General features: G+C 44.8%; 1 protein-coding gene across 1 annotated transcript in view; it reads right to left on the bottom strand.

Annotated features, from left to right (window-relative positions):
- Positions 1–22,630, bottom strand: part of CREB3L2 (cAMP responsive element binding protein 3 like 2) — a 128,272-nt gene extending 105,642 nt beyond the window's left edge. The window contains exon 1 of the mRNA XM_061414833.1: positions 22,097–22,630. Within this exon, the coding sequence (XP_061270817.1) occupies positions 22,097–22,198 (102 nt within the window). The 5' untranslated portion in view covers positions 22,199–22,630. The remainder of the gene's footprint in view (positions 1–22,096) is intronic.
- Positions 22,631–26,236: the final 3,606 nt, after the last annotated feature.

Raw genomic sequence — 26,236 nt, forward strand, 5'->3', positions numbered from 1 at the left:
TATGCTGGGACTTTCAAGGGGACAGGTAGAAAAGCGATTGGTCAGGAGTGGGAGGGAATCTAACCCAGATATAGAACCAACCTCCAAGAAAGGTTCATGGAGGGAAAGCCAGTGTCTTGGGGTCCTTCTAACCAGACCTGGCATCAGTACTTGCTGTGGTGTTCTGGCTGGGGAGCTTACCCCTCCAAGGTAGGGCAGGAGAACGTTCTAGCCCATAGTTCTTAGACTCAAACGTGCACAGGAATCAGCCAGGAGCTGTGGATCTTCAGATTATCACTTGGAAAGTCTGGAGTAGACTCTGTATCAGGGATAACCTCCCAGGAGATGCTGATACTGCCAGTCCATGGACCAAGTTTCAAGTAGCAAGGCCCCCAGCCAACAGTTCCCAACCTTGGTTTCATTTTGGAATCAACAGGGAAGCTGTTAAAAAAAATCTTGCTGCCCAGGCCTCATCCCCAAACCAAGGAGATGAGAATCACATAGGCTGGGACCCAGGGGTTGATATTTTCTAAGCTCCCAGGTAATCATGATGTGTAGCAAAGACCAAGAACCATTGCTAGAGGCAACAGAGGTGATCACAGCAGGAACCTCATGATTCCAAGAGGTTCATCAGGTCTAAAACACCTTGGGGAGTGAGACCAACCAAGGAGGTGGCCAGAGGGCCTATAAGAAGAACGTAGACTGGTGAGCCACCCCTCTAGGTCTGGAGGAACACAACTGGAGAAAGGAAAGGGAAGGGCTGCTGATGCCCAGGGCCAAGCATTATGGACACCAGTAACTAGCAAACCTAGATCCAGATTTCCAAAACCAGGGGACCAGGCTTGCTCAATGTAGGTGACAGAACTGTTAGACCTAGAGATCCCCAGTGTCCCAACTGAAAGGGGAAAAATAACAAGAAAGGCAAAATAGGCAAGAAGTTTTCCACTATCAACCAGTAAAACTCCTCAGTGATCTCTAAGAGCAACTAGCTCCCCTCTTGGCTACTTCTGCTCTTTATTTATATGTTGGTCCAGTTACTCCACAATGCTCCTTCTGGGTCTTCAGCTCCTGAATATTTTGGACAGTCAATACTGCAATTTCCAGTCCGCCTTTAACAATGCACACCATTAATGTGACAACCTCCTGAATGCCACCATCAACTGGGACCACAGGTTCTGGCATTGAAGCAGGAGAATCAAATAACAGATTCCAAACCCTGAGTTGGGGGTCCTCATACCATCAGGGCTAAACAAAACTCTGGAAACAGTGGCAGAGTTAGGGCACAATCAGAGAAGAAAGGAAAGACCCAGGAGAGCAAAGGACACAGAAGGAGAAAAAGAAGGACAAGAAGGAGATGAGAAGGAAGCTGGGATAGGGAACAGGACCCAGGCCAATGCCACCAGCATCCTTCAGGGACTGTGCCCAGGTCAGGAGTGAGCCAGTCAGATTCTAGGCAGGTCTGTGCTTTTAAAATGTATTTATATTTACCATGTTTCCAAAATGATTCAAATGGCTTGAAAGAAATATATCATACGAAGTCAAATAAAACTCAAAATGGATGTACAGGAGAATTCCTACATGTAGAGAAGAAATCCTTCCTGGGAGGATCAGGAAGAAGAGAAGAAAAAAAAAAAAATTAAGAGCAATTAGGTTTAGCACTGGCTACAATGAATGAATGCATGGGCTTTCACTTATAATCAGAAAAGACTGCTTCAACTTTTGACTACTTTGAGTCAGAATCTTGAGAATACTATGAAATATCTTTATAATAAGCAAGATTTTTTTTTTTTTTTTTGGCTTATGATGCAAGCCACTCGTTTTTTACGCATGCTACAAAAAAAAACAGACAAAGGGTTTAGGGTACAAACAATGCAGCTTCTGGGAGAAGAGCTCCCCTGTCAGCAGTCAGCATCTAACTGGCGCACAGCAGCAGGAGCAGGCAGGGCTTCTCCGGAATGCTGGGGGAGGAGTGGGCAGCATGGGGCAGGGGTGTGGTGGGGCGGCGGTCCTCTCCCGTGCACGCGGGATGCTGACCGTGGACACGGGCTGTGCACAGACCTGATTCCTCTCAGCCTTCACTTTAGAAATACAATCTCTAGGACGGTAGGTCTTAATATTTCGGGGTCATGAATTTCTTTTGAAAATGTGAGGAAAAATGTACATCATGTACTACACCTACAATACCCTGGAGAGCATTCCAGGAGGTTCTCAGACCCACTTGAGTCCATGATCTCAGCTGTAAAGAATTGCCACTCTACAGGTTTTCAACTCTTACAGGTGTCTTCCAGCAGGAAACACACTGCCCTGGTCCCCCCTACTTGTCAGTCAGGAGCCTCGTGAAACTCCAGTGGACCCCCAGTGCTGTGGACTGAACTGTGCCATCCCAAAACTCATACGGTGATGCCCCAAACCCCAGTGTGATGGTTTTTGGAAACAGGGCCTTTGAGAGGTAATTAGGGTGAGATGAGGTGATGAGACTCCAATCGGGATGCTCTCCAGAGCACTACTGGGCCCACAGATACAGCACCATGGAGACTGGCTGCACCCCTGAAAGAAGGAATAATCAAACAGTGAGAAGCAAGGACAGAAGTGAAATGTCAGGGCTGCCAGGCAGTCCTTGGGAAATAGGAGGACTGAAATTGAAAATTCACAGGGAAAGTTAGTATGGAGCTAGTGGTCTTTCTGACATGTTCTAGTAAATCTGCCTAACACAACACCCCCTCTGCACACACCATAAACTCTGTTGACTCAAGGCTGCTCTTCTAAAGGAAACACACCAGGCTACACAGGCCAGTGTTATTAAATGGCTCCAACCTGGCAAAGCTGTTTACCCTCAAATCAGTGTTTTTACACACCATTGCTCTCCACCAAATAACAGACCTTTACAAAGCCCTGCTCAAAGCCAGCTCCTCCAGGCTGTCTTCCTGGCCCGGCTCCTTGGTCTGCCGAGGCCGTCGCCCACCATCAGTACTCATCACACATGTGCCGTTGAACTGGGAGCCCTGTTTAGGCTTTGCTCCCCTAGGGCAGAGCTGAGTCTTCCATGGCTTTAGCGAGCGTTCCAGGAGGCCGGATCTCAGGTTCCGTGCTCAGAGGCCGCCCAGTAATTATTGTTGGCTGGCTGCTTTTCCTGAGAAGGTATAATCAGAATTTTGGATTCCCATGCACACACTACCCTGCCCCTGCCCCTCTCCTCTCCCATGAAAGGGACTTCGCAGACACTCACATTCTGGGCACAGTTTACACATCTGGGGATGAGAAGCTCAGCCCAGGGATGCCCAAAATCCAACTGAGGGGCTGGCACACATGGAGCCAAAGTATTACAGAAGAAAATGAAGCAGCTCCCTTATCTTGGCAAGAAGGGTTGTCCTCGGCCATCTCAAAGGCGCCACCACACCTAGGATCCTATAAGTCTGGGAAAATGTTCTTTTGTGGTACAGCAGACACTACTGCTTAACCACTCAGTATCCATCCTGCCCTCCTTCCTCACAGTCAGATGCTACTCTTGTTCAGGGTAACAAGGTGTCCAGCTAACGCACCTTCCTGGCTTGTCTTCAATGAGAAGTGGCCGGTGAAACCTAACAGGAATTCTGCTAGGGACCTCAGAGCAAGCCTTGGCTTTTCTTATTTTTATCTTTCAGTGGAGCCACTTGGCATGTGTGGTCGTAGTTCCCTGACCAGGGATCGAACCCTCACCCACTGCACTGGCAGCTCAAAGCCTTAACCACTAGACCACCAGGGAAGTCCAGCCATCCTTGGCTTTTCTAATACAAGTATTACCCTCTTCTACTTTGCCCTCTCACTTTCTCCCTGCCAGGGAGGCTGATATTATGCCGGAGATAAAGTAATCATTTTGCAGTCATGAGGCAATGTATAATGAAAAGACGGGACAATCCTAGGCCCCACTGATACTGTTCAACCACTACACCAATCCTAAAAGGCCTCGATCAAGACTTCTTGGGGACTTCCCTGCTGGTCCCGTGCATAAGAATCCCCAGTGCAGGGGACATGGATTTCATCCCTGGTCCAGGAAGATTCCACAGGCCTCAGAGCAACTAAGCCCGTGCACCACAATTACTGAAGCCTGAAAGCTCTAGAGCCCACACTTTGCAACAAGAGAAGTCATCGCAGAGAGAAGCCTGCACATCACAACTAGAGAAAGCCCACATGCAGCACCAAACACCCAGTACAGCCATAAACAAACAAATAATAAAAGACTTCTTGGTTCATAAGATAAGTAGGTCCCCCTGACACATTTCAATGACTATATTTTGAAGCCAAGTGACATATATACTTGCAATCTTGAAACCTTTGTTCCTGGTTTTATTTTTTCTAAATTTGGCTTAGGCAATAGTTTCTCAAAAGGGCAACAGGAAAAAAAATCTACCTACCAGGATATTTTTCTTTTGGTTGGCAAATACCAAAGAACAAACTTCTCCATGAAAATCATCTACATTTCATGAAAAACCAGTGAAGGACTAACCAGTCTCCCAAACTGCCAGCTGTTTTGCAATAAAGCAGCTTTATAGAGAAAAACCATCAGGTAACTTATTCACACTTGTTAGCCTCTACAGCTAAGGGTTTTTCTCTCTGCGGCGTTCACTCCGTTACCAGCCATGGGTTTTGTGTGTGTTTGTTAAATAAAAATTGTACCTTCCAGAGGGGATGAAGATTTGGACACAGGTTTTCTAACAGCTCCCTCTCAAAGTTTTACTGAAACTGCCCCACTCCAAAATAACAAGGCATTATGGATGTGAGTCCGCTCACATGCCAGAATCTCTATGGACCTTCTGATAGACAGAATGCTAGTTGGTCCACATAAAAGGCAGTCAGACAACTAATAAGGACCTGTGTAGCCTAGGGAACTCTTTACAATACCCTGTAATGACTTCTATGGGAGAAGAATCTAAAAAGGAATGATTTCATTTATATGTATAACTGATTCACTTTACTGCATGCCTGAAACTAGCACAACATTGTAAATCAACTATACTCCAATAAAAACTTTTTAAAAAGAGGCAGTCAGAGAAAACCAACTTTGAATTCTGCTTCCCAAAAAAGCAGAGTCAGAGGAAGTTCCTTCGCTAAACTACTTACACTAAATCCTCTGGAAGGTCAGTTCAGGTCGTGGGTCAGAAGGAGAGCCCGTGGCTTAAACACCTTTTGCTGCAGCTTACCAACAGAACTCGCAGTGGCTCTGCTGGGAGGCCCAGAGGCCAGGCAGTACTGCAGCGGACAGCCTTACTGCTATCCCACACCATACTTACCGTTCTTTCCCTCTCTCTTCCTATTAAATGACTTCCCAACTTTATCACAATCAGCCCCAGAAATGCTCTTTATATTTTTTTAAAAAAGCAGTGTAAGTAATTTCAGTCACAGATGGCTGTTTCAGGCGAAGGCAGGAATAGCGAATGGACCAGCCCCTGCATGCCCTCCCTCTGGTGACTTGAAGAATGTTAACACCTGCTACCAACCCACCTCCTCAAAACCTACACAGAATTTCAGTTCTGCAGAAGCAGGTGCCTGAAAAATCAAACTGTGAACCCAGTCATGCAAATCAAAACCAGGCCTTGAGCCTAAAAAGATTCACATAGGAACTGAAAAAACTTTTAGGATTTTTTAAGGTTTTAAACTTTTAGGGTTCTCCCCGGTCCCCCACACCTAAAAGTCATCACAATTAGGCCACATTATGGTGAAGATGGTCAAAAGGTACCAACTTCTAGTTAAAAGGTAAATAAGTCCTGGGGATATAATTTACAGCATGGTGACTCTATTTAACAATACTGTCTTGGGTATTTGAAAGTTTCCAAGAGGGTAGATCATACAAGTTCTCATCACCAGGAAAAAAAAAATTGTAACTTTGTGAGATGATTTAACCAATTTTATTTTGGTAATCATTTTGCAATATATATATGTATATATATATATATATATATATAATGTTGTATATCTGAAATTCCTAAATTATATGTCAATTATATCCCAATAAAACTAGAGAAAATAAACAAAATAACTAGGTCACATTAGAGAGGCTTTATTCTGTTTACTAATTTTGTTCCCTTTTGATTAGAATTTAGCAAGTGTTTCCTTCCTATGCCTCCCTGAAATTACCAGAAGAGAAAAATGGGATTTCCCTGGTGGCCCAGCAGTGAAGACTCCATGCTTCCAGTTCATAGGGCATAGGTTCAAACCCTGATCAGGGAACTAAGATCCCACATGCTGCATGGTGAAGCCAAAGAAAATTTTTTAATAATTTTTTTTAATTTAACAAAGAAAAACGGAGGACAGGAACCTATTACCTCCTAAGCAGAGGCCATGTACCAGGCTTGGAGACAGACACTTTGTTTACGTCATATCACTCATCCTCTGTCATGGCCTTGTGAAACAGCCTCAGAAAGATACCCGGGGTAGGCAGTGCCAGATTGTAAGCCCAGAATCATTCATCCATCCACTCAGCAAATAATTCACTGGATCCCTATGATATGTTTGCCAATGTTCTGGTAGCTTCTCAAGAGTGCATCTATGGAATGCCCTGAGTAGGGGCTGGAGCCCACAGAGCCCCTGGTGGCCTGAGGTGATCGGCCTCATCCATTACTTCAGGGACCCGGGTGCATAACATCATTCTCTTTTGGTGCCAAGTTGACACCACTAGGAAGCACTGAATAAACAATTTGGTCGGTGGTGATGAGGACTGTGAAGTCAGTGCTGACTACAAAATCCTTGTTTTTTCCTACCAACCCTCTGCCCCAGTGGTTGAGCAATCAGCAGACAACAGGACATTCAGAATCCACAACAGAAACAGGAAGAGCAGGAATAAGAAAGCTGAAAATTCATCATATTCAATCTGCTCAACCATCCACCTCTCAGCTGGGCCGAGCTTAATTTCAGTTTCCTCCTATAAGTCGAAAGGAAACACTGGGTTCCTTTTTATTTAAAACCCACCTCATGTTCCTAAGGTGTAAACACAGCTGAAACACCAAATAGTTTTTTTTTTTTTTTTACTTCTCCTTCTCTGCCTTTGTTTCTCAACAAACATGAAAATGTGACAAAATGCATGTGTACATTAAGACCACCAGGATCACTGGCTCCTTCAGTTAGAACATGATGCCCTGGAACCCCAGGGGGTCAAGCTGGTCTCCATCTGGGTTTGGGCTTGACCTCCTCGGCCTCCTCAGCCCACAGTCTTAGGCCTAACAGCTGCTCCCAAATGTAGGTCATGGGCTGCAGGGGAACCCTGGAAGAAAACTCAAAAACCCAGAGCAGAACCAGAAAAACAACTCCTGGTACTGCCTGAGAAATGAATACCACCTCACGGTGGTATGAAGTTAAAAGTCCTAGCTACAAAGATTGCCTTCAGGTTCTATGGTTACAAAAAAATATAGTATTTCCCCCACTCAATCCCACCCTCCTTTCCAATGTCCAGCTCCTAAGCCACCTGTAAATGGAAGGGGGCAGAGGTTGGGGAGGGAGACACACCATATTTTAAGAGTTTAATTGTAGTCTCACTGACTCAATGGAGATGAGTTTGAGGAAACTCTGGGAGATAGTGAAGGACAGGGAAGCCTGGCGTGCTGCAGTTCATGGGGTCACAAACAGTAAGACATGACTGAGTGACTGAACAACAACAACTGAAATCTATATGTCTGCTCCTAAATTGTCTAAAATAAATTTTTATTCAAAAGAAACAAAAAACAGCCTACACACACTCTCAAAAATATAGGTTTGAGGCTCTTTGGACCAACCTGGCTTCTTGTTGGATTACAAAAGGAAGCTTGTCTGTGACTAATTTTAAAAAACAAAGTTAAAATCAAAAGCTGTCACAGGTAACCCTGGCTTATGGGAATCCACATTCCAAAAGTGTGTAATGGCAGGATGTTGATGCTGGGGTAGGTTGTGCTTGGTGTCAGGGAGTATATGGAAACAGTACTTTCTGCTGAATTTTGCTGTGAACCTAAAGTGTGTTACTCATTCAGTCATGTCCAACTCTTTGCGACCCCATGGACTGTAGCCCACCAGGCTCCTCTGTCCATGGGATTCTCCAGGGAAGAATACTGGAGTGGGTTGCCATGCCCTCCTCCAGGGGATCTTCCCAGCCCAGGGATTGAACCTGGGCTCCCGCACTGCAGGCAGACTCTTTACCATCTGAGCCACTGCGGAAACCCATGAAACTTTTTATTTTTATGATTTACTTATCTATTTATCTGGCTGCAGGGGATCTCAGTTGCAGTACCCAGGCTCTCTAACTGAGGTACATGGGCTTAGTGGCCCCATAGCATGTGGGATCTTAGTTCCTCAACCAGGGACCGAACCTGTGTCCCCTGCAAGGCGATTCTCAACCACTGGACCAGCAGGGAAGTCTGTGAACCTAAAGCTGTTCTAAAAAAGTTGTCTATTTTTTTTAACTTTGACCCCGCTGCTTCCTCCCTGTGCAGTCAGGATACAGAATTCTTCTCTTTTTTTCTCTACCCTCTTCTTTCTTGGGCCAACTTCAGTCCTGGAGACAGAGTCCTCCTCTCATTCCTGTTCTACACCTCCTGGGGAGGTTTGAGGGCCTTGAAAATGACATCCTGGACACAGGGCAGCAGACAGTAAAGGCAGCATTGAGCCACAGCACGCAGGGGGCATGGGGAGGACTGAAGGATATCCCCCACCCAGAGTCCTCCTTGTAGGTCCTGAACCAACAGGCACTGCTTGGAGCTGCACGTTTTCTTTGAAGCAGCGTCATTTATTTTAATGTCCCTTTCACTGGAAAGCCCTTGGGTTCATACATTTATTACAAAAACCACTTGTCCTCACCTTCCCCCTGTTACTATGTCATTAAAAGTGGGGCCAATTTGGTTTTTTTGTATTTTTCTACCATGTGAATAATGTTGATGTCTCTGTGATCAAACTCGTCTTTGGCAACTACTGGGTCCATGTGATACTTCGTCATTTCGAAGAATCAGCAGATATATAGAAAGGAAAATGCTCAAACTTCACAGGCAGTTGATAAATTTCAACTCTCTGAGTCCCTCGTGGCTGCAATGCAGGAGGCTTGGGTTTGATCCCTGGGTGGGGAGGATCCCCTGGAGAAGGGAATGGCAACACACTCTAGCATTCTTGCCTGAGAAATTCCATGGACTGGGGAGACTATCGGGCTACGGTCCATGGGATTACCAAGAGTTGGATGAAGTGAAATGAAAGTTGCTCAGTCGTGTCCAACTCTTTGTGATCCAATGGACTGTTGTTCTCTAGGCCAGAATACTGGAGTGGGTAGCCTTTCCATTATCCTGGGGATGTTCCAAACCCGGGAATCAAACCCAGGTCTCCTGCAATGCATATGGATTCTTTACCAGCTGAACCACCAGGGAAGCCCAAGAGTTGGACATGACTGAGCAACTAATGTTGCAGTTGTTAACCCTCTTACACAGATATCACAAGTCCAGAAAACCCTCCTTCTATATACCCCAAAGCCTGAGATCCGTAGATGACAGATGCACAAGGGACCCCAGCAAGAGAAAGATGTCAGGAATACAGGGATTCAGTCAGAAGAGAAGAATGAAGAGAGGATGTTCACAATACTGCACAGGCACCAGGACAGTCTCCAAGGCTAATTTTGAGGATGAAATTTACAAAAACAAAGGGAAAGAAAGAGGCACTGTTGTACAGATTATCCACCACATATATTTACTCCCAGCGCCCGCCCTTCGGCAGTGTCTGCTCTTGGCTGGCAGCACGGCCTCCACTCCATCGGCACAAAGCCACGGAGCCGCCCACAGGTATAGACCCCCGGGGCCTCAGCGACTCCAGACACAGTCCCACCCTGAGCTGACACCACACAGTGGTCCAGGGCTTGGCAGGCAGCTGAAGAGCACACAGTCCTTCTTTATCTTGACCACTCTGTAGCCACCCTCCCCTCTTTTGGATCCTGCGATGAGATTTTCCTGGATTTTCTCCACTTTTTCTGCTGATTCCTTCTGTGTTCCATCTGCAGATTTCTCTTCTTCTTCTGCTAACCCTCCCCAGGTCCCCAGGGCTGCATTCTCAGCCCGGCTTTCCTACTCTTCACTCTCTGCCTGATCTCCCTGGACTACTGGCTTCACTTCTCCCCCATGAGACTCATAACACCCAAATGTGCATCACCAGACCTTTCTCTAGAACTCCAGACCCATGTTTCCAAACGCCGTTTAGATATCTCTCCTGAATGTTCCAACACATCAGATCGCCATGTCTAAAACTCAACTCATCATCTTCCCCACCAAACTTGTCCTTCCTCCACCAAGAGCAGCACCATCAACTCTGTCTGCTACATCAGAAAACAGGACGTTGGGACTTCCCTGGCAGTTCAGTGGTTGAGACTCTGAGCTTCCACTGCTGGGGACATGAGTTCAATCCCTGGTAGGGGAACTAAGCTCCAGAATGCTGTGCAGCACAACAAACAAAAAGCTAACAGGATGTCTCCCATATCCCGTCATGCCCCACTGCCACCAGGTCCCTACATCCAGCTCCTGACCTTCTCTTGCATCCGTTTGCTGCTCCCCATGGCGCAAGGCCCCCCTGTGCCCTGTCCTACTTTCAAGGATGACATAACCAGCCAGCAGATCATCTTGCTGCCACCAATTCTCCCCTCCAATCCATCCTTTATAACCACTAGGGTTTCCTTGCGAAGACACATTTCTTCCCCTCTTCTTTTTGTTAAAAGTCTTAAGAGCTTCCTACCCTGCAGCCCACAAAAGAATATCCAAATGGGTTAACAAAGCAGGCCAACTTTGTATGATCTTATCCTTATCTCCCAACACTCCCCACAGAACACCCTACCTGAAATGACAAAAAAACTACTTGGAATTCACAGAATCAGCTATGACATTTTATACAGTCCTACTCTGTACCTACTATTCCTATGGCCCAGAGAAGTCCTATTTATACTTCAGGACCCAATGCAAATACCATCTTTTTCATGAGAGGCTCTCCAACTCTTCATCTCCTTCAGATCTGTTACTGTACCCTGTGTGCTCCAGAAAGACTTTGAATACAGCTTTAAAGCATACACCAGATATTCAATGACTTACGATTTAATAACTTATTTACATATCTTCCTTTTCACTGGCTGGGAGAACCATGAGGCCAAGAATGCATACCCTCCTTGCCTAGAACACACAGGTTTAGAAAAGCAGTTCACTAAGTTCCTTTAGGAAGGACCAGCAATGAGAGATGTTTCCCCAGGATGTACAGACAGGAAGCAAAGGGAAGGAAGGAGTTAATGGCTGAACCTTTCAAATGCTATGACTGGTAACCTTGGATTTAAATTTCTGTTTATCACAATTGGCCGGTGAAAAAGCATTTTCATCACGAATCCTTGTTTCCTCCAAGTTTTCTAAAAACATAGCCCTATCAGTTTGAATCCTGCAGGCTCTTTCTCAGCCAAAAGGAATTTCCCTTTAAACAAAAACTATTCAAACATTTCCAAGCTATGAAATGTTATTTAAAAAAAAAAAACAAGATTTTCCACTCAGACGACTAGAAAACTGTTTGTAGGGCTTTTTTTCCCCAGACTCCTCTTACTTGCCAAGAAGTCTGAAGAGGGTTTTGTGTGTGTGTGTGTTTCTGATGTTAAAAAAAAATGTTCCTACCTCTGTGCCTCTCTGTTTTTCCATTCTTTATTTTGTCTGAATTTTACTGAGGCAAGGTTTTTAGGTCAGAAGACATAAGCTATGAAATGCAAAACTATATCCACCGAGTTACCCAAATGAAAGAAGCAATCAACTGAACTTTGTTGTTGGTGTTTTAAATCACCCATTTTTTTTAAAGATCAAGAGTGGGAGCATGATACTCAGCACAGAACAGTGGTGGAGTTAAAAGGAACCTCTGGGACCATAATACAAACGCTGCATTTTAGAGCAGCATAAACCAAGGAGGAGGATGTGAAGTAACTTGTACTATAGTGAGTTTTACCAAAGAAAAACTCTCTTCCAAGATACTTCTAAGAAGAAGCAGGCATAGACGTTTGAGTAGCTCAGAGTAACCCATCTCAACTCTCTAAAAGCTCTTCAATAATGTCAATAAAATTTAGATAAATAAATGACACAAGAACAGAGCAACTCAAAGGCAGGCAATTCAACACAGGGCAACTGTAACTGGGCTCGACAGCAGCTACACACACCCAAGGGATCAATGGCACATGATCCAAGAGGTGATGTCTGACTTTCACATGGACCTTCCACTTAGTCCCAGAAAAAAATTAGACATACCACTGTGGAACACCACAAAGGGCTTCCCAAGCTGAATAAGCACAAGCCCACCCCAACCTGCATCTAATGGGTGACACTGACTTGAGAAACAGCTGGGTCCCAGCAGTGACTTGTGAGCCTCTCATGGGTTTACCCTGCAGTAGAGTTGGGTCAGTAAACATCCCCTAAGATCACAGGGGTGCAGTGATCAGGGAGATCAAAGTGTTCCCAGCTCTTCTCAAAGTACCACATCAGGAAGATTCAAAAGTCATCCAGCCAGAGCTACTCAACAGCTCATGATGGCCCAGAAGAATCTTGGGTCATATTCCAAAGATCTCCCAGGTTCCATCCACTGACAACTAACAGATGTAAAGATCTGAGACCAGCTGTACTGAAGCTGATAGAGGAGCCCAAGAGAGCACAAAAGATCAAGTACCAAACACTCTCATTTAATAGATGGTTAGGCAGCCGGCAAAGGAGGACACATGAAGCATTCCAGGTGTCACCAAAGCCAAAGCAAAAATGAGTTACAAGATGACCATGCGGTCAGCCAATACTGCCAAACATCTCCATGAAGCCTTGCAGGTAGGGATGGAGCAAAGATTAGTGGATCGAGCAAAGAGAAGCTGGAGACCCCTGAGGCAGCAGTTGGAACCAGAACCTACAGGAGGCCGAAGTAAAAAGTGAGGAAGTGGAGACTGCAGCTATTGTCTGAGAAAACCTGGCAGTAACAAGAGAGAAAAACTGAGCAGAGGAAGGAGGGGCAGTAGCATCTGGCAAACATGTGTTCAAGGCAGAGGCCTGTGTTTACAGCAGAAGGCAGAAACTGAGGAGGAGAGGAAATGAAAATGCGTGAGAGGGAATAATTACAGGTCCCTGAGCATCCTGAATGATGTCAGACTCCTGAGATGGGAACACGTCCTCCCCAGAAAAAAAGACATTTGACTTTGGGGAGAGGGTGAAAAAGTGTGCCCACTATGGGCCTGGCAGATACACGGGAAGAACCTGAGCCCCAAAGAGGAGAGGGAACTTGCCCATGGTCACCAGACACAGTGGCCCTGGATTCCAAATCTGCCTGGCTCAAAGGCCTATCTTTTCCACAATGCTGCCTTCAACTCTAGTGGAAACTGGGGCTGTTACACAATCACGCCCCCTCCCATCTTGTTCTCAAAACTAAACAAGAAAAGTTATTGACATCAAACTACCCAACTCACTTTCATATTAAGTTTTCAGACTTGCAGAGGCTTTAACAAGCATCCAGAGTTTTAAAAAAATACATTAACAGAAGAGACCAAGGCCACCGAGCTTCTCCAAGACTGCCTCCCTCTATGAAACAGTGTGTTAAACAAGTATTACACATCTCTGAGCATCGTGAACTTGGTGGTGGTGGTTGTTCAGTCACTAAGTCATGTCCCAATCTTTGTGATGTGACCCTGTGGACTGCAGCACGCCAGGCTTCCCTGTCCTTCACTCCTCACTACTGAGGCGTTTGCTCAAACTCATGTCCCTCGTGTCAGGGATGCCATCCAACCATCTCATCCTCTGCCGCCTCCTTCTCTTCTTGCCCTCAATCTTTCCCAGCATCAGGGCCTTTTCCAATGGGCCGGCTCTTCACATTAGGTGGCCAAAGTACTAGAGCGTCAATTTCAGCATCAGTTCGGGAGCAGAGAAAAAACAGTCATGTCCCCTGCCTTCAAGGAACTTGTGTTACAGCTAAGCATCTCTCATTTTGGTTCAAGGCCTCAGATTCTTCCCAGATAAATGGGCCATCACCTCCTAAGTGCTTTATGAGTAACCCAGACACTTCCATTCAGGGAAAAAATGAGGTCACGTGGTACTTCACTTGAAAGAGCCGTGAAGGGCATGTGGTGAGCCACGTGGGGGGATATACTCAAGGCTGACACCAATAATGGATTTCACCATTTCCTTTCAGTCTTGCCTCTGCTGAGGTAGGGAATGTAAACACTACTCCTTCATTCATAAACTCACTCACTTGGGCAATTCAGACACAGTGCAGCCATAGGCCCTCAATCCTATCAAATGCCCATCCAAGGCCTTAGGCCATTTGCCCCAAGACAGTCCACAGAGAGCTCAGAGCTATGCCAGGCTGAGGCAGGCAGTTTAAGCTGCAAACAAGCACACTCTGACCTTATCCCTGTTTGAACAGCCATATGCAAGTGGAAAAAACAACTTCTTTAGAAAAACACATCCAGCTTTCTGCCTGCAGAGATGAGGTTACGTGGACCTAAAACAGAATAAGTCATTCTTGTCCTGCATGGTGATCGTGATCAAGGCTCAGCTAGTTACTTCCAGCCCTGCTATTTAACCATGATACAACGAGTTCAGATAATATAGGTAATTCTACATGTCTTCATTTGTGAGTTGGAACACAGCAATACCCTCTCCATGACAGCCTTTGCATGCATTGCAGTTTAGTTGCTAAGTTGTATCCGACTCTTTCACAACTCAATGGACTATAGCCTACCAGGTTCCTCTGTCCATGAGATTTCCCAGGCAAGCATACAAGAATGGGTTGTCATTTCCTTCTCCAAGGGATCTTTCTGACCCAGGGATCAAACGTGAGTCTCCTGCATTGGCAGGCACATTCTTTACCACTGAGCCACCTGGAAAACCCATGCATGCAGAGCAATTTCATTTTTAAATGTCTCAAAACTTCTTACATTTGCTAGCCCATCTTTATGAGAAAAACAACCATTGGCTAAAGGAACACACCTTTTCATGAAGGAAAGGTCTAGCAACTCAGACTATTTTAGCAATGATTGTTACACATGGTCATGCTGGTTGAGTCTAAACCAATCAGGTAAATCCCTTTCTAGCCATTGGGATTTAGAAATGATGATGTCACCCAATCCTTGATAATAAAGCTTAAAGAGAAATCAGCTGGTGGGCTTCTGAAAAGTTTCTTCCATCCTAAAAACGGACACAGGCAAGGCACTACCACTCTTCTTCCTCTGGATATTGTCATCTTGAATACTTGAGACCCATATGGGTATGAGTTGCTTTCTGGTCCCCAACAACTTGAAGCTGGAACCTGGAGATGGAATCTAGGTTCACAGTGACACTGAGGAGCTCATGAATCAGCCAAACATGTAGCTATAGTTTTAGGCGTCTTGTAACAGAACATAATAATTCACTTATTATGTAGGAAATGGTGGCAGCTCAGCTGGTAAAGTATCCTCCTGCAATACAGGAGACCTGGGTTCGATCCCTGGGTTGAGAAGATCCCCTGGCGAAGGGAAAGCCTACCCACTCCAGTATTCTGGCCTGGAGAATTCCATGAACTGTATAGCCCATGGAGTCAGATTCAACCGAGCAACTTTCACTTTCACTTTCATTATGTAAGCAATCTGAATCAATTTTCAGTTGCTCACAGCTGCAAGCATTGTCCTTTAATTTGATTATTAATCTAGATGCAAGGCCTAATTTCTCCTGCCAGAGCAACTTCACATCAGAGTTCGAGAGAAGATTATCACTCAGGGATCTCTCAAGACAGACAAGTACAAAACTCATCATTGCCCTCTCATCTTCCAGAACCGTGTCCAAACCCACCTTCCCCCAACCCATGTCAACCCCATGAGAACAACTTTGTAGGAAATAATATATTTGAGTCAAAGACTTTTCACCATGTCAATGAAAATTCTTTAAATCATCACTAAATCAGTAATACAATGCAAGGCTGCCTTGGGGAGGGAATTCCCCAAATACTTCTCCCCACCACCACTACCTGGTTATTGCCTTGGGTTCTGCATTTAGAGATTCACCCTTTTAATCTGAAATAATTATTGTTAAATATAAATGCCCACTTAGAGGGTCATGTGTTAAGTATTATAAATATTAATATTTTTAGTGTTAAGCTTATCAAATCTTTCCTGAGAGCAAAATTAAAGAGAAGGGGCTGAAAAGGGAACACCATTACAGCAAGCACTTGGGGTCCAAGAAGTGAGGGAAACACAAAAGGAGTGAAGGTGAAGAAAGGTGACTTAGGGCCTCCAAGACATAATCTACTGACTTCACAATTCTGTCTCCTACTGGAATTCATTACCTTTATTCAGCTGGTGGAGGTCATGCAACCAGAAGTCATGACTTCTCACTCATGAGGACCCAGAGTCTCACACAGAATCTGGCCAGGGACCAACAGCTGGAGATGAACATCACAGCAAAAGCCCCCATATCCCACTGGAGCCCTATCAAGTCTCTGGGCCACCAAAAGGAAGGGGAAAGCACCAGCCTCTGAGATCAGCATCTGCCTTCCAGCAGTCACTGTGGCTGTGGAAGCCCGAAGGCCTCACATTCTCACCCCAGGCAGAAGGACCCTCCTCTTAACTCACTCCCCACCTACCACCCTCTGGGCTCAGTCTTTCTTTTATTGGATTATAATTGTTTACAACGTTGAATTAGTTTCTGTTGTACAACAAAGTGAATTAGCTGTATCACAATAGCCAGGTCATAGAAGCAAGGTAGATGGCCATCGACAGATGAATGAATAAAGAAGATGTGGTACACATATCTGATGGGCTCAGTCATTTAACTTTAAGAACCAACTGGATATAAAATTTAAGCAGTATAACCACTAAATAATTCTACAAAGGACTGGATTTACACAAATTTAGCATTTAAAATGAGCAGAACTAAAGTAGGAGGTTGGAATTAACAGATACACACTACTATAAATAAATCAGTAGTGTGTATCTACTTATAGCATGGGAAACTATACTCAGTATTTTGTAATAACCTATAAGAAAAAAGAATCTGAAAAAGAAAAAAATTATATATGTATATAAATAAATCTCTGTGCTGTATAGCTGAAACTAACACAACATTGTAAATCGACTATTTTGTTGTAGTTGTTTAGGCAGTAAGCTGCGTCTGACTCTGTGACCCAATGGATCCGAGCCTTCCAGGCTGCTCTGTCCATGGAATTCTCCAGGCAAGAATACTGGAGTGGGTTGCCATGCCCTTCTCCGGGGGATCATCCCAATCCACTGATTGATCTCGCGAGTCTTGCATTGGCAAGCAGATTCTTTACCACTGAGCCACCAGGGAAGCTCAGAAATATCTCAGTAAGATAAAATAAAATACCAAGCAGAACCTCTGTCATTATCTTTGCAAACACTTGGTAGTTCCAACTGTATACCTTTAAAAAAAAATCATTGTAAACATTGATAAAATCCCTGTTTTTCAGATCGCTAAACTGAGCCATAAGAAGATACCAGGAGCATGAAGTATCATTCACAAATCCACTGCTAATCTTCCAGCCTCAAAGCCCTTCTTCCCCCGAGCACTCCTGCTTCCTCTATTCAGTACCCAAGGCCTCCCCGGACTCTGCTGGTGTTAAGCGAGCATCAGATCCCCAGCCCTACAAGGAAATGGAGGCTAAAATCACCTCTAGTCCAGTTTTCTGTGGTGCCTTTATGTTGTCATTATTCAATCCCTAAATACTTTCAGGAGGTAAAAACTTGAACAGTACGAAAAGAACGGTGTGAAAACAACTCCCTCTCTCTCCCTCCCTCTCTTGACCTCTAGTCTCTCAAGTCACCTTACTAGAAAATCATTAATTATGTTTCTTAAGCTTCCTCCCAGATATTGTTGTTGCTATTCAGTTGCTAAGTCATGTCCAACTCTTTTCGACCCCACGAACTGCAGCATGCCAAGCTTTCCTGTCCTTCACTATCTCCCGGAGTTTGCTCCAGCTCATGTCCATTGAGTCGGTGATGCCATCCAACCATCTCATCCTCTGTCACCCACTTCTCCTTCTGCCCTCAATCTTTCCCAACATCAGCATCTTTTCCAATGAGTCAGCTCTGTATCAGGTGGTCAAAATATTGAAGCTTCAGCATCAGTCCTTCCAATGAATAGTCAGGGCTGATCTCCTTTAGGATTGACTGGTTTGATCTCCGTGCTGTCCAAGGGACTATATCCCAGATTTAGTCAGTGCATATAATAATATACACAAATAAGATTTATAGACTGTTTTGCTCTTTAAATTGCAAAATCCCACAGTAAATTCCCAGAAGTGTAATCTGCACAGAATCTTAGAGGAAACACAACATCAACATTAGAAATGTCCAATACTCCGGCAGGCTGAGGGGAATTTGACAAGGTGTCTTACAATGATTTGAAAATACACACTCCTCATTTTCATAGCTGCCATCTTTTATGAAATCACTTTTAGCCTGTATCCAAAAGAAGTACTCACTGATTTAAAATTATATCTCATCATCTGTACGGGAACTAATTTGTAAGCTTCAAGAGGAACTGCAAGGCTCTAATAATTCAGGATCTAATGAGCAATTCCAAATTCAGTCTGTCTATGCACGCCTTTCATTGCGCCTGATGGTTCAGAGAAGGTGCCTGGGAGATGTGACAATCCCAGCCTCCGGCAACTTCTATGTTTTGAAAATCAGGTAGGTGACAGTTTTGCCAAACAGACAGCAGCAATCATGCATGTAGTAGATAAATCCCTATTTGGAGCAAAAGAGTAATCACGCTAAGAAGGGCTGGTGGCTGCACTGCCACCTTGGTTAAATATTAGCTGCTTTCAGACTCAGCAATTTCTGACTCCCCAAATATCCTTTCCCATTCCCTGACTCAGTTCCTTTTAAGTCTAGATCCTTCATTCATATAACACAGTGGGCAAGAGTTTGGGCACTAGAGGCAGGCAGACTTGAGTTTAAATGACCTTTACCAATTTGCTTAAACTCATTAAGCCAAAGTTTTTTAATCCGTAAAACAACTCCTTCATTAGAACATTGAAAGTTTTTTTTTTGTTTTTTGCCACAACGCAGGGCGTGCAGGATCTGAGTTCCCAGTCCAGGGATCAAACCCATGCCCCTGCAGTGGAAGCAGGAATTCTTAACGACTGGACTGACAGGGAAGTTCCATTGAGATATCATTTTTGTAAAGCACTAAGTACAATGCCTTTCATCAGAACTAGCTACACAATCTATGGGACCTGATACAAAATCCAAATGTGGAGCCCCTTGTTCAAAGATGATTAAGGATTTCAAGATGGTGACAGCATAGCATCAGATTGCGGGGCCCTGTGGGACTGCACAGGTGGCAGGCCTATGAAGCTAGCCCTCCCTTTCAGATGATAAATATTCAATAGATGGTAACTACATTACCTTACCGATTTTCCTCCCTGCAGGCTCTCCACTCCCTATGTGATGCCTAATTTACTCAACTTGGAAAGTTTCAGTGGGCCTTTCCAAAAACAGGCACTTTGCCTGGAGTAACCTGCATTTACAAGGAAAAAACTGACCCAAATGGGGGGATCTAAAACAGAAAGTGATGTTACCATAAGCTCATGCCAGATGCACTCCCACCTGAGCACCTTTGCTCTGGTTTTTCAACCTGCTGAGATCCTTCTCTCCTCCTTCAAGCCTCTGTTCAGATCCACTTTGTATGGGAGGCTTATTCTGATCACTCAATTCACTCTATCCCCCTTACCTTACTCTCTATTCCCCTTACACTCTATCCCCCTTACCTCACTCTCATTTTACTTTTACCATAGTACTTCATTGTCCGGCATACCATATCTCTTACTTCTTATATGCTTATTGTTTCATTGTTTATCTTTCCTTGAACACACACACAGAGTGTAAGTTTCTCAAGGTCAAGCATTTTGAGGTTTTTTTGTTCACTGATATACCCCAGCTGCTTGAGGGCAAGAGGAGAAGGGGGTGACAGAGGATGAGATGGTAGGATGGCATCACCGATTCAATGGACTCGAGTTTGAGCAAACTCTGGAGATAGTGAAGGACAGGGAAGCCAGGTGTGCCACAGTCCATGGGGTCGCAAAGACTCCAAGATGACTATCAAGTGAACAACAACAACTGCTTAGAGCAGTGTTTTGCACAGAGAAGCTACTCAACAGCCATTCACTGCAAGAACAAATAAATCTTTGAGTGGATGCATAATCAGGCCACCCTTTTTCCACTTGGAGGTCAGGCCATTTCACATTATGGACAAATGGCAATAATAACCAGCTCTGCAACTGGACACTCAACAGAGTTCAAGAGACAGATGGGAAAGTTATCTATTTTCAAATCTCTGCCAAACTCCCCTTAGTTTAGAAGGAATATAATCTAGTCGTCTGTGCTACTAAACCTCATCTTTCAACACTAATTCATATACTCAGTTTCTGGGTCATGACTTGCAACAATGACAAGTGGTATTTTATGAGAGCTGCCCAGAAGAGAGACAAGTCCCTAAGTGGCAGACATAAAAAATAATTGGAAAAAAAAATCAAATTAGAAGAAAAATAATCACCCATCACTGCTTCATCACAATGAGAAAAACTAAGCCCTTACTACCAAGAGAAAGGTAAGGTCTTTACTCCTTAAACTGTTCATAAAGATGTGAGAGCCAGCCTGAGCAGTCTACCTGGAGTTAATGCCACAGTCACAGGTAGCATCTCAAACCCTGAGATCTCACAAATGCAAGTCCTGAGGCCCTAAGAAGGGAATGTGGACCCTGTGCATAAATTACCCCACCAGCTAAAAACAACCCAAAGCATTACAGCTGCTGGATGAGACATTTTCACAGTATTCACGAGGACAAAAGAAAAGAGCCGCCCCTCGCACATGGTTAAAGTGTGGCCCACGTCAGGAGAAACATCTGGAGATATTATCAGAAGATATTTGAGAGCCAATGTGCTCTCAGTTTTGTCCTGGCAACAGGAAGCACATCTGGGCCCCCAGTCCAAACGCAGCCTACATGGTCTCCTCAGGGCAGGCTGGTCGAGCACAGCCCAAAAGATCATACCACACATCTGGCTTTTGACCCAGCATGGGCTTCCACTCCCTCTCATTCCGCCCTCCGCCTGTTTTCAACAAGCCATTCTCAGCCACCACAAACGCTTTGGTGGGAATCACAGGGAGGCCCTCCTCCCTTTTCCCAAAATAACGTCAGCCAGAGGCCAAGGCCAGAGAGGTGGAGCCTGCAGGCCATTTTGCAAGTTTCAAATATCCTGGCACTGACCCCACTAAAAGAATCATAAAGGGAAAACAGCCAAGCTTCTCATTTTATTAGTGTTTCTCCCTCTCTCTCTCAACATAAACTCTGCATTTGTAAAAAGAAAAAAGAAACAAAGAGATCTCACAATAAAGTCACAGTCTCAGTGCTGGCTGTTGTAAACAAAATTTCATGTTGCAAATTTAATACTAAACACTTAGTTGAAATTGAAAACTTTTAAAGAAATGTGTGTGCTCTATGAGAGTTTAATGCCCAAAAGGGTCGCTGGGGCATAAGGCTGAGCAAGAAACTGGTGAGCTGTCCCACCTTCCCCAAACCCTTTCCGAAATGTGCACTCAGATTTTCCATACCCCTTTGCTGATCTTTCCTCTGAAGAAGGAGGAAGCAGACTTCTTGGCTGCATGGTTAGAAGAGTCAAATAAAGTAGTCTTTCTCCTAAAAGGAAGGCCTTTTTTCAAAACACACACACATACACAGAGGTATATTTCTTAAAATACAAATTAAAAAGTAAAGAAGAGAGGGAGAGAATATGACGGCGAAGGAAAGAAACTGCTACTTTGTTTTGTCCAGTTTTTTAAAAGCATCCCACAAAAATCAGTAGCAAACGAAACAGATTATCAAACCATCTACCTCCTCTCCAGCTTTATGGAGCAATAGGAAATGAAATAGCAGATGTGAAAAGCCCTCGGAGAAGAGTATAAGTTGCTAAAGGAATACAAAGGGTCGTTACTGTTATCAAAAATTTTAAAGGGCCAGCGGCTTTCAGCTAGAAAAACCACACCTCTCCCCAGATTGCTCCATTCTGGGCAGGCTCTTCCCCAAATACTCCCTTCCCAGTTCCCGGTCCCGAGCTGTTCCTTTGATGACAATTACCCTTCTCCAGCCGCCCCTTCCCCTGCCCACCGAGTCCTCACCGTGTGGTACATGAGAGCCTCGGTCTCCCCGGGCTCTGACAGCTCGCTCAGCTTGCGGTCCCACTGCAGGACGCTCTGCTCCCCGCTCTCCAGCACCTCCATGGTGGTCCGAGGCGCGCTGGGCCGAGGATGCTGAGCGCAGGAGGGGAGCGGACTGGGCGGCCTCGGTGGGCGAGATCCGCCTCCGCGTGAGGGTATGTGCCTGTGTGTGTGCCCGTGTGTGCGTGCGTATGCGTGTAGCTTATGCACTTAGGAAGCAAACCGTTCGCTCCTCTGCCTCAGAGAGAACTGCCAAGGGTCCAGTGTCCTCGGAGACCTGAGAATCTCCTAAGGAAACAGACTGTCCAGAGATCAGATCGTAGGCTGAGGAGAATAAACCAGAGTGTGCCTCCAAAATAAAGGCAGGAGATCAATCCTCATCCCAAGAAAAGCCCCTTTCAATAAACCCACTCTCCGCTACTGCTCCAGACTCAAAACTTTGAGACTCCCCAGGGCTCCTCAGCTCTGCTCCAGGACGCAGCTAAGATCCCGCCTCCGTCCAGGGCGAGGACCAATCGGATGCTCACCTCGCCGCCCTATCCAATCAAAAGTCTTGCTCTCCGCCCAAAGGCGGGGACTGCGGGAAGTCCCCGCCCATGCCTTGGAATGTGGGCAGGCAGCGCCTTTGACGTCACCGGGGAACTACTCTGGCTGAAGTGCCGCTTGCAGCCACGGTCTGCTGCAGCAGACAAATGGAGAGCTTGGATCCAGGAGTGAAGGACTGGGGGAACAACCAATGAGAAAGGAGAGTCTGGGAGGAACAGCCAATCAGATAGCGACAAGAATACATTTTATAAGAGGGAGGGTGCGCTCAGTCTCCTGAGAAAGTCAGAGAAATTAGGGCACGCGTCTGGAAGGTAGCGGTGCTGTGAGCGCGGATTTAAATTCTGTCTTAAGTATTTTCAAGTAGATTAGCTTATTTAACTATTTCAGAACATTTTAAAAATAAGTCACACGTTGCACACAAATATAAATATTCTCTAGTGCATGAATTTATGTTAGCATATATCTGGCAAATTGTAATTGCTCATGCTTCTCCCACTTTTTTCTCCCACTTTCTGTTAGGCTCTTCTGTCGTGTTTTTTATGGGCCTTTATTTTATTTTTTCTTTTATTTACCCAACATACATTATTGAGGAGAGCCAACGGCTTTCTTTTCCAGGAGATAGAAGTCTTAATGGAAGTGACAGGCAGTAAACAAACAAACAAACACATGTCAGAAAGTGGTAACTGCTATAAAGAAAAACAAAACCAAAGTAAGCGAATGATATTTTAGATAGTAGTCGGGAAAGTTCTTTCTATGTAGGTGAGGTTTGAGAACAGACCTGAATGAAGTGAAGTTAGGGGAGAAGCTGCTGTTACTGACAGGCAAGGAAACACATGTGGTTGCAGTTTGAGGTGCCAAGCACTGAGTGAGGGGAGAGGGGGCCTCAGAGATGGGCGGGGCCCAGACCAACAGGCCTAGTTTAGGAAAGAAAAATCCTCTTCTAAAATATTTTCCCCCAACATTGTGATTTTTCTTCCTCCTTTCAGACTCCTCCTTTTAAAGAAACAAAGTGCTTGCATATATAGTTTGCTCATTTTAAATATAAGGGAGTCTTTGCAAATTGTCCCTAAAAGTTCCTTACACTGACACATTCCAGTGTGGACGTTTGTCACCTTCATAAGTATTTTTTGATAGATCAGTTCAGTTCAGTCGCTCAGTCGTGTCCGACTCTTTGCCACCCCATGAATCCCAGCACGCCAGGCCTCCCTGTCTATCACCAACTCCCAGAGTTCACTCAGACTCACGTCCATCGAGTCAGTGATGCCATCCAGCCATCTCATCCTCTGTCGTCCCCTTCTCCTCTTGCCCCCAATCCCTCCCAGCATCAGAGTCTTTTCCAATGAGTCAACTCTTCGCATGAGGTGGCCAAAGTACTGGAGCTTCAGCTTTAGCATCATTCCTTCCAAAGAAATCCCAGGGCTGATCTCCTTCAGAATGGACTGGTTGGATCTCCTTGCAGTCCAAGGGACTCTCAAGAGTCTTCTCCAACACCACAGTTCAAAAGCATCAATTCTTCAGCGCTCAGCCTTCTTCACAGTCCAACTCTCACATCCATACATGACCACAGGAAAAACCATAGCCTTGACTAGACGAACCTTTGTTGGCAAAGTAATGTCTCTGCTTTTGAATATGCTATCTAGGTTGGTCATAACTTTCCTTCCAAGGAGTAAGTGTCTGTTAATTTCATGGCTGCAGTCACCATCTGCAGTGATTTTGGAGCCCAGAAAAATAAAGTCTGACACTGTTTCCACTGTTTCCCCATCTATTTCCCATGAAGTGATGGGACCGGATGCCATGATCTTCGTTTTCTGAATGTTGAGCTTTAAGCCAACTTTTTCACTCTCTACTTTCACTTTCATCAAGAGGCTTTTTAGTTCGTCTTCACTTTCTGCCATAAGGGTGGTGTCATCTGCATATCTGAGGTTATTGATATTTCTCCCGGCAGTCTTGATTCCAGCTTGTGTTTCTTCCAGTCCAGCGTTTCTCATGATGTACTCTGCATATAAGGTAAATAAACAGGGCGACAATATACAGCTTTGATGTACTCCTTTTCCTATTTGGAACCAGTCTGTTGTTCCATGTCCAGTTCTAACTGTTGCTTCCTGACCTGCATACAAATTTCTCAAGAGGCAGGTCAGGTGGTCTGGTATTCCCATCTCTTTCAGAATTTTCCACAGTTTATTGTGATCCACACAGTCAAAGGCTTTGGCATAGTCGATAAAGCAGAAATAGATGTTTTTCTGGAACTCTCTTGCTTTTTCGATGATCCAGTGGATGTTGGCAATTTGATCTCTGGTTCCTCTAAGGACTTTTTCAAATTTTCTTAGCACAACACTCAACATGAGCAAGCAAGGTAAGAAACAAGTACAACTTCCTTAATGCTGGAATACAAACATTCATCTGTCAAACACTTCTGTTTTAGGCAGAGTCAGTCCCTGGTTTTGCCCATGTGGTTGGCAGCATCTAAGATGGCTCCAATGATCCAGCCTGTCTGTGTTCACACCCGCTTATAACTGCCTCCCCTTGAGTATGGGTCGGACCTGGGAACTTCCTTTCAACAAAGAGAATATGGCAAAAGTGATGAGACGTCAAAAAACATTCTGGCTCCTGGCTTCCTCATTCTCTCTTCCTCTTTTGTTTGCTTGCTCTGAGCTGCCCTATGGAGAAGCCTACAGAGCAAGGAATTAAGGAAGATGTCCATCTAATAGCCAGCAAGGAACTGAGTCCCTCAATCCAATAACCACAAGTAACTGGATCCTGCTAATATAACCACTGGAGTGAATATGGAAGCAAATTCTCCCCAAGTTGAGCCATCAGATGACTACAGCCTTGTTGAGAGACCCAGATCTAGAGGACTCAGCTATGCCATGCCCAGATTTTTGACCCACACAAACTAAAGGCAGTAAGTTTATATTGTTTTAAGCCGCTGAGTTTTTCCTTCATAAAATCAGTAATATAATAGCTGGTGTCCTAAAATGCTTTTGAACCGTGGTGTTGGAGAAGACTCTTGAGAGTCCCTTGGACTGCAAGGAGATCCAACCAGTCCATTCTAAAGGAGATCAGTCCTGGGTGTTCTTTGGAAGGAATGATGCTAAAGCTGAAACTCCAGTACTTTGGCCACCTCATGCGAAGAGTTGATTCATTGGAAAAGACTCTGATGCTGGGAGGGATTCAGGGCAGGAGGATAAGGGGACGACAGAGGATGAGATGGCCGGAAGGCATCACTGACTCGATGGACATGAGTTTGAGTGAACTCTGGGAGTTGGTGATGGACAGGGAGACCTGGCGTGCTGCAATTCATGGGGTTGCAAAGAGTCAGATACGACTGAGTGACTGAACTGAACTGAACTGAAATGCTTGATTAAATTTATCTCTATTGCCATAGTAGTATCACAGTCCCCCAGTGATGAGTTTTTTCAGCCTCCTTTATTTCATGTACCCTTCTGTTCACTGTATAGAAGACTTCTTATCGGCACATTTTTTCTACTACATCTTGAGTCTAGAGTTTGTCCCTTTCCCTCTCATTCTTAGGACTTAAAAAATTTAGTTGACTCT

The sequence above is a fragment of the Bos javanicus genome, chromosome 4, assembly GCF_032452875.1.
Source record: "Bos javanicus breed banteng chromosome 4, ARS-OSU_banteng_1.0, whole genome shotgun sequence".
Classification (NCBI taxonomy): domain Eukaryota; kingdom Metazoa; phylum Chordata; class Mammalia; order Artiodactyla; family Bovidae; genus Bos; species Bos javanicus.